General features: G+C 40.0%; 1 protein-coding gene across 2 annotated transcripts in view; it reads right to left on the minus strand.

Moving 5' to 3' along the window:
- Positions 1–15,264, minus strand: part of SCRN1 (secernin 1) — a 29,575-nt gene that overhangs the window by 9,162 nt on the left and 5,149 nt on the right. For both annotated transcript variants that reach the window (XM_009487960.2, XM_075705521.1), the window contains exons 2-3: positions 8,272–8,453; positions 1,798–2,000 (exon numbers count right to left, since the gene is read on the minus strand). In XM_009487960.2, coding sequence (XP_009486235.2) covers positions 1,798–2,000; positions 8,272–8,453 — 385 coding nt within the window. The remainder of the gene's footprint in view (positions 1–1,797; positions 2,001–8,271; positions 8,454–15,264) is intronic.

Raw genomic sequence — 15,264 nt, forward strand, 5'->3', positions numbered from 1 at the left:
CCTCAAAAAATGAAAATTTATCAAGCAAATAAATTTTTCCACTCAGACTGAAGAACAGTAATAGGAAGGATTTTAAAGTGTTTATCCTTAAATTACTGTCAAAGAGTTGTTTGATCAACATTCACTATGAGATTTACAGAACTGCAGCAGTAATATTAGAAACAGAACAACTCTGAGGACAGTCATGAAAAAAAATGCCTTCACACTGGGGAATGACACATTTTCCCTGTTTTAGCAGCATTTGTGCATTCATTTGAAAGCTTAAGAGGCATGCTTATGGTTGCAAATAAGAATCTCCTGAACAAAGTATGAAACACAGAGTTCTTACATAGCCAGCAGCCTTTCCTCCTGGCAGCCTCAGCAGGCTGCAGGAGATGGAAACTACTCTATCTGCAGCTCACAGGGACCTCCTGAAGAGAAAGGCACTGGTAAAAAACAGAACAGAGCTGCAGTATCATTTCAAAAAGCTGCAAGCAGCAGATGAAGGCAACAGTTTATTTGCTGGGAAGAAGGACGTGAAGGTTACGTATTGCTGATGCAGCTAAAAAGGCTAAGTAAAACCCACTGTTCTTCAAATATCAGCCAGGTAGGTCAACAGAAGAAGGCGGGCTGTCACTGCTTAATCCTAGGAACCTCAGGAGCCAATTGCTTTCCAGAATTTGATTTTGTCAGGACAGCATCATCAGTCTTCCTTCCTCTATGTTCGGTATCTGTTTATGCTAGAAGACTTCCTCCATCTTGTAGGTATCCTTAAAATGCAAGCTTTGCTTGGGAAAACACCATCCCTGCTAAGGTAAGCTGATTCATATTTGATGGCACGAACTGACAATAGGCCATCGCACAACATTACATGGCCTGGTGTTATTTCTTTGCTTTGGTATTTTCAACAAAGTTAAACCTCCCTCCTCCCCATATCTGCTCTCTCTTACCTTTCAGTGAAGCAGAAATGAAAAGAGAATCGAATGGATCTGTCACAGCTCAAAGCATGGATGATAAAAATCCTCTTATCTGAATTTTTAATTCGTTCAAATGTGAGTAAAACGTGAGTAAATTTTTAAAAGCCCTACTCTTACAAAAATAAAAATCCATTAAAAAATAAAATAACTGTGAATAAATTAAATATATACCTTAGACAATTGTATTATATTAAGGCAGCACATATTTGCCGACAAAGTTTTAAGTAAGTTCAGTGAAATCTAGAAGTTAGTTTGGCAGCTCTGGCTTCACACATACAGAAAAAGAAACCACCTACAAGTTTAAAGAGCAGAAAAGTATTGGTTTGCAGTATCAGATAAGAAATGGGGATATGAGAGGACTACATCTATTGCAGTAAAGCAACCAGCAGCAGTCCATTCAATTTACCACCTAACACAAGCCTTTTTCTCAAAGCTATCAATGCTTATCCTTCTCTCTTAATATTTTAGATTCGTAAGTAACAATTTGGGCACTAACTCCATCGAAAAGACACTTGGCGCATTTCAAATAGTAAGTAAATCTGCGAAAATACAACACTTGCCAAAGACAAAAATTTAAGCGTGATGATTATTACATAGCTTATGTATACAGGTAACAATCTCCAGCTTCACAAAAAATGCTAAGTTACATCAGCCAATGCAAGTTGACATTTAAAAAAAAAAAAAGTAGTAAAAATACAGAAGGCTAAAATCAATGATTTAATCAAACACTTGCACAAATCAGTCACTTATTTAAACTCAGTGACTTTAAGACCAATTCTTCCAAGACAATTCTTTACAGCTATTTATAATAAGAGAGGTTTGCTGAGAGCGATAAACTGACCTGTGATTTTTTCTGCTGCCCAGTACTTTCCAGAAGTCTCCAGTATCCAGGCTTCATTTCTGTCCACAATCAAAAATGCACTTTGGAAAGTATGGCATGAACTCCCATCTTCATAATAATTTCCACCTTGTCCATGCTCTTCCAACAGAGCAACTATCACATCCAATGCTTCTTTAGCTGTTGCACCTCTTTCTAGGCCAAGTCTGTAAGAAAAAGGTAAAACAGAGATTCAGACAGACGTGTAACAGTGAGGTCTCCATAAGTTATTAATTTTAAACATCAGCTCTGATCTGGTTTTAAAATAACAAAGTGTCAGGTATGCCTACTGTAAGAATTCTTGCTTTAATGAGTTACTAGAATTACAGGATGAGATATTAAATTATTTAATGTTTCAAGTCTTTATTTTCTACACTGGTTATTCTCAAGCCTATCGCAGCTGGTTTTTAGGTTTTTTTAAAAAAAAAAAAAAAAAAAGTCCAATTACCAACCAATGGCCTCAACTCCACTGTAAACATGCAATGCTCTATTTATTCCCCCCTCAGGCAGAATAAATTTGAAGGACAATTTGCAAAAGTCTTTTTAAAGTAACAGCTGTATGCAAGTTTACTTTTCTGTACAGAAGAGTGGGAAATTGCAAATTAACATTACCAGAGATCAAAAAAGGGAAGAAATATTCAGTATTACAATCTCTCTACAACCTCTCTTTCCCACTGCTCCAATATTTAATTAGCCATGGAAGCTAGATGTAGGTTATCCTTTCATGCATATTGCATGCTGTAGACAGATGCATTTGTGCACAGTCATGTTTCAGTGTTCCTGCAGAGGATTCCCAAAAAAAAACCCACTTAACAATTAAACACCAGATAAGGCTTTTGTCTGAACAAAGAGTAACCATATGTCTAAAAGAACATGATTTTAAAAGAAAGTTTGAGCAAAGCAATGGTATTTTAGGGGAAAGTAAACTGAGGCACAAGAATAGGTTTTACAAAGCTATAGGGAATGACTGCATCCTGCCATGAATAAATGGGATAAAGTAATCCCTTGAGATAATTACAGCCCTAGCCAAGTCAACAATGAAAGCAGTAACCAGAGGAGTCCAAATCAGACCTGCAAACGATTCCACTAGTTGCAAAACGCAATTACTGGTAATGAGGAAATGCAGCATTTCAAACAACAGCATATCCATGCCTCCATCCTTTGGGAGAGCTATCTGGATCAGTCCAAAATTTCTCTCCGTTGGTTATGTCACCTTAATATTTTCCTCTATGTTTATCCTTCTGTAATAGCTCTATGGACAAAGTCATTTTGTCTGATGGATAGTTCCAAGAAAGTCACCTTTTTAAATTTAAGTACTATGTGAGCCCTTCCCATTTCCATGGAAATCACTTGACAAGAAAACACTACTCTGTTTCTTTCCTAAAAACTACAGTACACAAATCAGGTCCTGATAATTTGAATACAAATTTGTTGATCTAAATACTTTTCAACCTGATCTCTGCACTGGGCCTGCTTTGTTAAATACTTGGCCACTATCAGCCTTGGTTTAGGTTGAATAATTGAAAGCAGTGTCTTTGTCTCTCTCAGCAGCACCTATTTATCACTCAGTGACAAAGGAGAGCCAAATAGCATTTTAGATCCTAACTTACAGTGACCGTTTCTCCCCCATCCCCTTCTTAGTTTGCATTTATAGAGTCCTTCCCTCTTGTCTTGTTTCTCTTATTAGCTGAAACTTGTTTTGCGTTGTCGTCTCCATTTTTAGTCCCTATGCATTTATATTATTCCTTCATTCTTTTCATCGCTGGCACAATTGCTTTTTCAGAGCAATACAGAGATGCCAGTCTTAGTACACACCATAGACATAATTTAAAAGCCAGTCCAAAAGCATGTCATATTCCCTAAGGACAACTCCAAGTTCTGTCACTGCTACAGGTAAATGAATGGGCTGACAACTACCTTGGTGACCATATAGTCACTAGATTCAGTGATAATCCACTTCCTTCTCCCCAATTTGCAACCAAAAGCATTAGGTTATAATTAGATCAAAACATGCCAAGAGACATAAGATCACACTAAAACTTTTAATAATGTCTCCCTGAAATTTTCATTCTGAGATGGTTATAGTCTAACTTTCTCTGTCAAAACCACAGCAGAGATTCAAGCTGAAGAAATATCTTTTAGATCATTTTTTTGCAAATGGCTCCAATGTTACATTTACTTCCATTTGACAAAGGCCTCGGCTCTGCTTTTGTTTGGATGCTCCTATCTGTCAGTCACAAGGGGCAGCAAAAAAACAAACAAAACAAAAAAACCCACCCTACACAACAACCATACAGCTCATCTCCACAAAACCGTAGGTCTTGCCAGTTATCTCGGCATCAATGTCCTGGCTAACTGCAGCATAACCCTCCCACTAACACATTCCAGAGTACCCTTCAAGGCGAGCTGGAAGAAAAGTTTTAAGTAATTTCACCCCCAGATGAGAGCTTGAATTATTCTTCAAGAAAATTTCAGTGACTTAGTACAATCCACTGCCTCAATACCTCCAATATGCTATCACAGCATATTATAACCTCGTCAAAGCAACATTATCTTAAGCTTTTCAACTTCACATATCACTTACAGATGTAGACTTTCCAAATGAAGTAACTAACATGCATGACGATGACATTCTACTTTATTCAGTTTTGATGTCTCTAAGGAAAGAAACTGGTAAACAAATTAATACCATTTTAAAGAGCATTGACTCCCTGCCAAGATTGGCATCTCTGTTTGGCTCTAAAAAAGTGATTGCACCAGTAATGAAAAGAACAAAGAAATAATACAAACACATAGGGATTAAAAATTAAGACAACAATGCAAAAATAAGGGTGCATTTTGCAGGTTTCTTATATACCTTTTGTATGATAACGCTGTCCTGTTCTAACTGCATCAGCATAAGCAAAACAGTACACCATCCCTTCATATGAATGTACTTCCCTAAGTAAACAGATGCTTTATAAAGGTAACTGTGCCTCAAAAAAAAACCAAAACCCCAAACCCAAAAACCAAAAGAACCCCACAAAACCCCCAAAAACCTGCAGCCACAGTAGGAAGAATATCTGAAGAAAATCCTGGCAAGCTAACCAATGCAGCAACACTGGTGCAGCTTTCAAAGACCAGCTCTTGAATAAACCCCTAGAACAGAAAAGAAGTGCTTCTTCAGCATTTGTGCTGGAACCTGTTTTCTCTCAATTTTCTTGTCTGTTGTGACTAGGTCTATGTTCTCCATCTAGATAAACTGGCATGGGGACAAGCCTGCATGCAGTAGGACCAACTTCTACCCCTCAAGTCAATCACACAAGCTTTATTCATTTCTTAAGAATCATTCATATGTTCTGACATGCTGTGATACACTATCAAGCTACAGATCTATAGATATCTGTCTTAATCCTCAGATACAGCAGTATACTAGGTAAAACACTGTTTTCAGTCATTAAGCCAGCGGCCAGTTACTAAACAAGCTAAGAACTTTGTGAAATACATCTTTACAGATGTCCATCATGGTCTTTACTGAAAAAAATGCTTCGTCTATGACTTTGCAGGATCAATTTTCAATTTCTTATTTCAACAACAAAACATGCTGACTTCAGAATTATGCTACCCTGCTGAAAGATGCCTCTGGTCTGTGCTCTCACAACACCCACCTATAGCCTTTGCCCACGCCAGCTGGATTTTAAATGCTAACTGAAAAGTGACAATTCCAGATGAGTTCAAAGACAGAGGAAGTCTCCTCTATGGAAAAAGGATAATCACTTTAAGAGAATGTAGAAGCAAACTCTTAGGGGAGCCTGAGCATTCAAGGAAAATTTGATTCTACTACCTGGATGACACTCCTGGGTTGACAACTCTTACACCTGCTCTAAAGAACATGTTTCAGAGTATAAAGCTTTTCATTTCTTTTGCAAGCAGCTAGTCATACATCCACACGTCTTCATCTGTCAGACTTCAATCTTCAGCTAAGATCTGACACAGATGTGTAAGTCCAACCCATACATAGGTGTGAGACAAGTTTGGCCAGCAGAGATATGCATTTCTTCATTAGTTTATTTTTATTCCAATAAATCCTGAGTGATAGAAATGGTCTGTTCTGCAGATGGGTAAAAAGGCAGAGCTGGTGCCAGCTGCTTCACTGCAGCCTATATGATTGATTTTGTACTTGATGGCTCTCTATTTTGTGAGGTGATCCAAAACAGATAAGCTTAATGCAACTGGTCAAGTCTTCACAGTAAGAGAAAGAATCACTTTGGCTAGAACAAGAGACAGATGGTAGTCTGCAACACATCTCTAGTTCTCCTTGCCTGAAGCACCCTCTGCTTTTGAGTTACAGACAATTTCTTCTGCAGATAAGAAGGACAAGAGGGAGTGTAATATCTACAGGTGATGATGACTAGTAGTTTATGACCATTTTCTCCTTATTTTGATATCTCCCAATTTGCTAGTGTGGGTAAATCAGTATTTTGTGACCAAAATAAGCAGAACTCCTTATCTAAACCAACAGTTTGTTAGTTTCGAAGGATAGCAGAGGAGGGGGAAAAAAAAAAAAATAAAGCTGGAGCTTGGAAAGTCAACTAATACCTCCCTCTTCTTGACAAAAGCTTGTCCTACTTTTTCTTAAGAGAGCCCTCCCAGTCTATTCAGTCTCGATACAATTAAACTCACTAGTCCTCCTAGGTACAGCTTCTCCAGATTCCTTCAGTAATACAGAGGTTAGAGAAAATACCAAAGAGAAACATAACCCCAATTCCCTCATTTTCTCATTGGTCAGATTCTATAAATCTCTGATCTTATTTCCCATTTCCACTGCATTCTCTCCAACTGGCTCACATTCCTCTTGATTTATGGTAGCTGGAACCAGATACTGTATTTCTACAGAGACATCATCACAGTCAGACAACATTTACAATTACAGTTTCAGGCAGCTTCCCAGCTTGCTCATGAGAATACCTTCTAAGGTTTTAATGCCCTCTTAAAAGTCAAGGTATCTATTTCCTATCATTTACCCATAAAATTTGTTAACTCATTATAGGAGTAAAGTAGAATGGTTTGACAGGATTTTTCTTGACTAACAGCCATTATTGCACATTTATCATCTCCTTGATATTTAAGTGGGTTTTTCCCCTTTAGGAACTGAGGTTAAGCTGGTCTATAACCACAACCCTTTTTAACTCTATTAAGTACAGCCACAACATTTAACCTTTTCCAGTCATCCAGAATTTCTCCCATCTTTCAATAGTTCTCAAGAAAAAGGAGAATTCACCTGAAATTGGTTCAGCCCGCTCATTAAGTATCCTAGGGCAAATTCCAGCAGGACCACTCGGTCTGACATTGATTTGCTTAAATAGGCGGCTGTTGTCGAGTTCCATCTTTAAACTAAATTGAGTCCATTTGCTCCCTTTCTCTTTGTAATAAGTAATAAATTTTGTTTCTTCTTGTTCTTTCACTTTCAGCTTTCTTCCCCCACCCAACTCTCCTTTAAATTCTCTTCACTACAAGATCAGCATGCAGGTTGAGACTTACAGTGCAGCACAAGCCTTTTAGGCAGACATCCTTCAATGAACAGACTTAAAGGAGTTTGTTTGCCAGCATTTAAATAAGGGCAGTGGTTTGTATTGGAATGCATGGGCTGAAGTGAGGCATAGTAGTTTTTTTATGCCTACAGTTGGCTATAAGCCCAGGATAAATTTTTTAGGTCAGAGTAGGCTGGTGTGAAGTTGGGGAGAACGAAGGGCACACCAGCAATCTCATGTTGCAAATTAGTTAGCAGTTCCTTACTAACAATGTAATCATTTCTCTTACCCTGTCAGAATAGCCACTGTTAGACTGTAGGGTAGGTAGACAAGGTAGGTTTAGTGAACCCACATTAGACTGGTACGTACTTGGTAGCCAAATCCAGATTTCAAGTGTTTTAAGTGTTAACTCAGCTGTGTCTGGAGCTCTGTCTAGACAGGTCTCCTGCTTATGTTGTTTTAAAATCTCCTAATGCCAACACCATAAAGCTGTTACCCAGTATCATAGAATCATAGAATCGTTTAGGTTGGAAAAGACCTTTAAGATCATCCAGTCCAACCATTAACCTACACTACCATGTCTACTCTAAGCCAATCAAGGGTAGACTAGACTAAACCATGTCCCAAAGTGCCACATCTACCCGTTTTTTGAACACTTCCAGGGATGGGGACTCCACCACTTCTCTGGGCAGCCTGTTCCAATTCTTGACCACCCTTTCCGTAAAGAAATTTTTCCTAATTTCCAACCTAAACCTCCCCTGGCGCAGCTTAAGCCCATTTCCTCTCATCCTATCACTAACTACTTGGGAGAAGAGACCAACACCCACCTCACTAGAACCTCCTTTCAGGTAGTTGTAGAGAGCGAAACCTCTAAACATCTAAACCTTTGGTGTTTAAAAGGCTGGTCACAGCTCAGCAAGCCACTCACCTGACAAGATCCATTCCAATCAAGGCTTCAGATTCAGAAGCTGGTTCTCTGGTCAAGACGGCTTCATTAGCTACACAGACTCCATGCTCGTTAGCTCCCATTTCTGCCCCCCAAAGCCAGGAGGGCCTGCTCAGCACAACAGCATGAGTCTTCGGCACCTGCTCAATCTCAATATACGTGCACTGCAGAGAGAGCAGGAAGAAAAAAAGCAAAACAATTGCCAGCATTTGATTTAACACTGTGACTGAAGTAACACAAGCCTTCAATGTATAGACAGGACACGTCATTAAAAAAAAGTCCACATCTTGAGTATGAGCAGGGAATTTTTTTAAACAATGCTTAACTGTCATGTTTGAACCTCTACATCCTTATATTGCAAAAGCCTGGGAAAATACATCTCTTTTTATAGTTGCAGGCTTCAAAGAGTCAAGCAGAACCGGTGCTAGAATCAGTGAAAGCAGCAGCACACAGACTGTACTGTTACAGAAAAGAAGCACAGATCATGTTTGTACACAGTAACAACACCAAACCACTCTACCATCTCACCTAAGCACAATCTCCAGTACTTTATTAAGTACATAGTGTAAAAACAGTAACTGGACAAAGTACATTAGAAGGCTTCCCCCTCTCCCTCACTGCCTGCCCTGCAGCTGCCCCAAGGACTGAGACTGCTGCTAGAAAGGAGAAAAAAAAAACACCACCAAACTGAAGACTTAAAAAAATTCAGTGGAATGCCTTGACAGTCCCGGGAAATAAAACACAGGCATTGTTTTTGTTTAAAACTGATGTTTCTGCTTTTTTAAATGGTCTACTGTAATCAGAGGTCTTGTGGATGTATTCTGACAAGTGAAAAATACAGAGGACAGCTGCAGAGAAGTCATTTAAAATGCAAGGAAGAAAGAAATCATTCATTATCTTTCAAATATATTTACTTTTCTCTTGCTCTAGGACTTAAAAACAACCACTGTTTTCCCAGACAGCATGGAAGAGAGCTTGATCCATCATTAGATCATTGGCTTGTACAAGCCAAAGGATTGGGCTTTACATTTTACTACTGAGGTCACATTAAGTTCCTCAAGGACCAAACTCCACAGAATTTTCTTTCGAGAAAACTGAAGCTGTCTGTGGTATTTATGAGACAGCTCTTACTTAGTGTTTAGCATTCCTGCTGTAACATCCTCCTTGCAGGAAGTAATCAGCAACATTTTTCTGGAGGAGTATTTGGTCAGACATATTAAAGTGAGCAGGATGAGCAGAATGGACTTGTGGACTGAAAGTTGTTTGCCATGGAAAGAAATGCTGTGTCTACATTAAAACCTAAAGCCAAAGGAATCAGTCTAAGATTATTAGCAGTGAGAAGCGCTTTTTTTTTCCCCTAACCTGTCTTTCCCCCCTTAGGGATTACACAGCATGATAATCTTCAGCCTCCAGTCTTGAGCAATGATTTTTTACAGTAATAGTCTAGTATGCAATTAAAATGTATAACAGACCATCTTTGATCAGAAATCCTTCACTCTGACCGTGCAAGAAGGACAGAAGAAATGAGATTGTCACCTTCATTAGGAATTGTGTGCGAACAGGTCAAACTGTCATCTTTCTATAAAACCAGGCAAATTATAGGTGAAATAAGAGGATGACTTCTCACGGAGGACACATGATTAAAAAAAACGGGGGGGAGAACGGGGGACGGGACACTATTTCATTTTAAGGAATGAAAAATAGAGTAGCAACATGCTTAATTTTGATTTCTGGCTTAGGACCTTAGGGCTTAAGACCCCAACAGGGACTTATCTGCTGTATTTGTAGGAAAAAAACCCTAATATTTGACCAAACTGTTTGACCAAATTGCTTATGTAGTAACACACTATGATTTTGTAGGGGCAGATTCCTCATCTATTGAGGTGAAACGACATCTGGCACTGGCCTGGAGCTAAGATCCACCTAATAAAAACACTTTACACAGTTCATCCTTTGTTTCATTTTCTAACCAAACCATGCTGGAGCAGCCATTTCTCATCAAGACTCCTTCTTCTCCATTTGAGCTGTCAGCAAGCAAATCTCATTCTTGACATTCTGTGCAAATTTTTTTCAAAGAGCTTTAGGTCAGTGCTGTTTGGATTAGCACTTCATGCATGTGCATGAGAATAAGTGTGTTCCCTTGATGTGCAAAGGAGGACACAGAGCTGCAGCAGCAGGAAAAGGGATTGGGCCAAGCACCTTCCCACATTACACGTGAAGACATGACTGGAACATCTATCAGGAGACAGGTCTGCAGCCAGGGAAACACCAACTCCAGCACAGCACAAGTCTTGGCTCCCTACATCTCACAGGTGGTCAGCTAGTTGGAGCCATCCTGCAGAGCCATCCAGGACATGAACCCTCTCAACTCCACAGCAGAAAGCAAAAAACTAGACACAGTATGGAGGAGACTTCAGTAGTCCATAAACCCCAACCTGCATAGCATTCTCTGGCTGAATAGTGCTGTTATACAAGCTTGCTTACACTGAAGCTTTGATTTTCTAGAAGGAAAAATGATGCAAACACTCTGAAAAGTGATAGTTAGGCTAAAAAAAAATGCTGAATGCCTTTTCTCTCCAAAACATATTTTGGCTATCCTTGCTACCAAACACTTATTACTTGGGGCCTCATTCCAAAACCAAGTATTTCCAAAGCTGCTATTCATCATAAAGATTTTATTGTCAATGGTAGCAGTCAAGAAAGGGGAAAGAGGAAATTGTTTGCTCCTGCTTGAAAGATCCAGAGCATTCTGAAAAAAGTGCTTTTGCTTTGTAACTATGTAATCAGAGGCCAGAAACATCCAGAGGCCTCTCTACACACTTCTCTCATTTAGAAACACATTTCAGTCTGTAACGAAGGCAGTTGGCTGAGTGTACCCGAGAGCTAGTGAGACAGCAAACCAACAGAATACAGCTGGCACCTTCTGCATTGCTTCTTCACATCCCCCAACCCAACGACAAGCAAACATGGACCATATTTTCATGTTGTTATTTTCAGCTTCCATACAGTAACTCATGTACATAGACAATGTTCAAGCCTTATTTATATAAATTGCCTTAGAAGACCTAAATAACAGAAAACCACTTCAATCTGATAGTAGATGACACGGCCTTGTAAAACTACCATTGATTTGATTCTTGTTCAAGAATCCTTTGCCATGGTTATGGACAATGATGAAAAATCCTTGATGAGATTTTACCCTTCCCATTAGAATTATTTACTCCAGTAAGCAGAAAAGTAGGCACTCTATAGGACTGATGTATTAAGGCAGGCATTTGGTTCATATTTGTTAATAATAGGTCTGATCTCCTCAAAAAACTAGGGTCCAGATGTGACAACAGGTTATTAATTTTAAACTTAAACCTCTCACTCTTTGTAACTCCACCACCCCTCCCCACCCCCCCCCCTTTAAAATAACATCAGAAAACTCTTTTCCAGATAAAAGAATATCTTCACACAGGAAACAGAGGAACTGGGCTATCCACCTGTATCCAAGACACGTCAATCATAAAGGTAGGTCAACTAAATCCAGTCGTTGGATTTGCAGCGCAGTGAACCATTGCTACTTATTCCACAGAAATTAGAACATATGCTTGTAACAGTTCAGACATGGAAGGAAATGGTGGGGGAAAGACCACACTATCCACCAAAAAACCTCACTGGCCACTGGATCTCTAGGAACGGGAGCTCAGATGATGACAAGATTTCAAAAGCGAGCACAAACCACAACCTCCCTGTCCCCTCTCCTGCACCCCATCGATCTGGCAAATCCCTCCAGCACAACAGCATAGCAGCCTGTCCTACCAAGAGCTGTGCCAAACTAGGCAATGACAAATCAAATAGACAGAAGGTACTGCTGTGATTCTGCCTGCTACCAACCCTGCCTTTAAAATTCCTGAAGCATCCAGCCTCAGCGTTTCCTAACACTAACATTTTTCTTTGAGTATGAACGCTAAAAACAGAAGAATACTGATACATTTGGTGGCAGCAGCTGTGAGTGAGTGGTGTCAGGCTCCATTGATTTGCTGGAACTCCAGCCCTGAAAGCAGCATAACTGGCATCGTGCCCTGTGACAACAAATTCCCATCAGGAAATATAAAAGTAAAGAACAGAGACTTCACATACCAGAGATACCGCCAACAACTTTAAAGAGAATTGAGCAGGCTGAAAACTAATGACATTTCTTTTATTTCACTTACAGTATCAAGAAAAGAATCTTATCAAGGCAGTTCTAAGTATAGTACAAGGCACAAATGTACCTCCCACCCTAGCTAGGGCATGCAGATATGTTGGAGGTATTCCAAAAACAGACATGACAGTCATAAGCACAAGAGATTTCTTCTTCCGTTAATGAAAAGAAACTATTGTGCAGCTTCTACTGTATTCAGGCTGCAGAAGCCCGATTCCTAGCACTGTCAGTCAGGTCATTATGAAATATCAATGAAATCACATAGGCTTCAGCCCTGGGTTACAAAGGCTATAGTCAGGGAATGCTTTAGAAAGAAACAATCTTTGAAGAGGGCCATAAGATTTTTAGACTACAGAAGAGATTACCCCACACCACTCCCTCATCAGATCCAGGCTCTAACTTGGCATTAACTCTTTGCTTAACTACTTCAAGCACTGCTGTACCACAGCATATACTTGAACACATGCAAAATCACTGTACTATTGCAGTAACTTGAGAAGTTGCACCATGGCTGCTTTTAACCCCTTCGAAAAGAGGGATGGCAAAAATGTGGTGAGGCAGTCTCACAGTCTGCTGCCTCCATGGCCATCAAGACACTAAGACTGATGGCCTGGTTGGAGTTGTCTAGAGAGGCGATTCCACAGGTGACATGGGCTACCTGGGCCCTCCCATCATGGTGAAATGGAGGACTGGAAAGCTAGAACATGGTTGTTCAAGAAAGTCCCTCACACCATCTCCTGTGATGTGCCTGACAGTGTGTTTTACAAATAATTCTTTTGCTGCTTATTTACAGGAACAAACACATTAGAGCTCAAAGGAGTGGGAATAACCATTCTCTGTAAGAGAAATCTGCAAGCAGTAGCACACAATACAGAAGATGTGGCTAGCTGATGCTGTTACCACTGCTTGCTCACGTGCTAAGCAGTGCTAAGTATACAGTAGAAGACACCTGGAGGACTTTACAACACCCATTAAGCACTCCCATGACATCCTCTACTAGCAGCAAAACTGTTATGCCACAGTGGAGGGGACAGTTGTACACCAGGATACACCTCAGGTAGTCAGCCCTAGTTCTAGCAGTCACATAGTGAAACCAGAATGGTGAACAAAGTCTCTCCGGCAGCAGGATGAATCCTCAGGTAGCTAGCTTTGAAACACACGCTATGCTAGTACTTGTAGCCTCATGTTGTAGCCAGATGTAAACAACAGCAGCATTTACTAAGCGTACAAATACAGAACAAAACCAATTTCTGCCACAGTAGAGTGCCTCTTACTTCTTCATATTAAGAACAGTTTTTGCCTTTTTATGAAGGCCCAAGTACACTTTACAGAAGTTTCTGAATTTGTGTATTGTTCCTAGCTGTTTGTATTCATTGCAACCCATAACTGTAAAATTTGAATCTGTATGCCTCCGATCTCTAGCAATGTCATTTCTTTTGAAGACTAAGGATGATAGATTTTATTCTAGAAAGGAATTTGAGAAGCTAGAAAAAGCCAAACAGTTCCCCTGTCAAAAAGCAGAACTACACACCCTCTGACCTACTCTAACCTACTCTATCAAGCCACCAAGGATCCTCAGGCATATCAGTCACAGTATGGAAATGTGCTCAACAAAATGAAATATAAAAATCTTTAAACAAATAAAATACCACAAAGTACAGCAAGGCACCCGAGGCGGAGAACGCTCTCTGGAGACACTGTATGTCAGAGTTGATTTAGCAGTCAAGAATTCACCTCTTGTTTTTTAAGTTACAAATCTAGCAGTCTCCTGGGTCATGAGCAAAAGTAAAACTGAAACAAGGATGAAGATTATTAATTTAATTTTTTAAAACGGTAAGAAACAGATTTCAAAGAAGCCACAAAAAGCCCATCACAGAGACATCCTTGGAACTCTCAGATATCCTAGGACTGATTTCTCTGCTTGGCCACTCACACATCTGTTTCGCCACAAGTAAACAGTCTGGGTCAAGACCGGATAGTTGGCGGGTTTTTGTCCCACACAATTCCAGCACCCTCCCTCCTCCTCTTCTCTGTTTCAATAAAATTAGAGATCAAGAAAAAAAAATAGTTCAAGCTAACCAGTTTTGCTTCAGTAGCTGAAGGGAGCAAAGCAGCAGCACTCCTACAGTAAAAACAGAGGCTCTGAGAGCACTGAAACATCCAAGAAATTATGGCTTCTACCTCTGAACTGCTGCTGGCTCATGCACTGTGTTACAAAGCAAAGTCAAACACATTAGTTTAAAGGCCAGTGGCCTGCAATGGAGCAGAACAGAGAAAAAGCTCATATTAGCCAAACAACAGATTCTGCGAAAGGCAGCAACCACTTTTCTCTTTTATTAGTTGCTGTCTGCCTGCATAGTGCCTCTCCTCTATCTCTGTGTGAAGTCTAAAGGTTAGCTTAAACAAGGTGGCTTGAGGTAAGCTGTCTGACTGCATGTGTCATGAGATAGGCTGCTCACACAGCCAGTTATCAGGTCTCAGCTGAGAGGCAAGCAGCTTCCTAAACTCTCCAAATTGTAAGCCTTCAGACTACAACCTTTTTTATCTACACAGAGTAAATAAAAAGTTTCATCATGGGCACAGACCCTGCTGTGTTTCTTCAAGGTTTCCTGCCAGTCAACACTTACCCATGGAGGTATCGTAGTGGGGGTGCCCAGGTTCAAGTTCACGGCTGCACTAACGTGACTGTAAGCATGATGCTGCCAATCTAATCTGGAGGCTTCTCAAAGAGCAAATTCTCAGTAGATTCAGCTGCTGCTTGGCTTCTGTTACCAGATTCTGAACAT

This window comes from Pelecanus crispus, chromosome 2 (assembly GCF_030463565.1).
Source record: "Pelecanus crispus isolate bPelCri1 chromosome 2, bPelCri1.pri, whole genome shotgun sequence".
Taxonomy (NCBI): domain Eukaryota; kingdom Metazoa; phylum Chordata; class Aves; order Pelecaniformes; family Pelecanidae; genus Pelecanus; species Pelecanus crispus.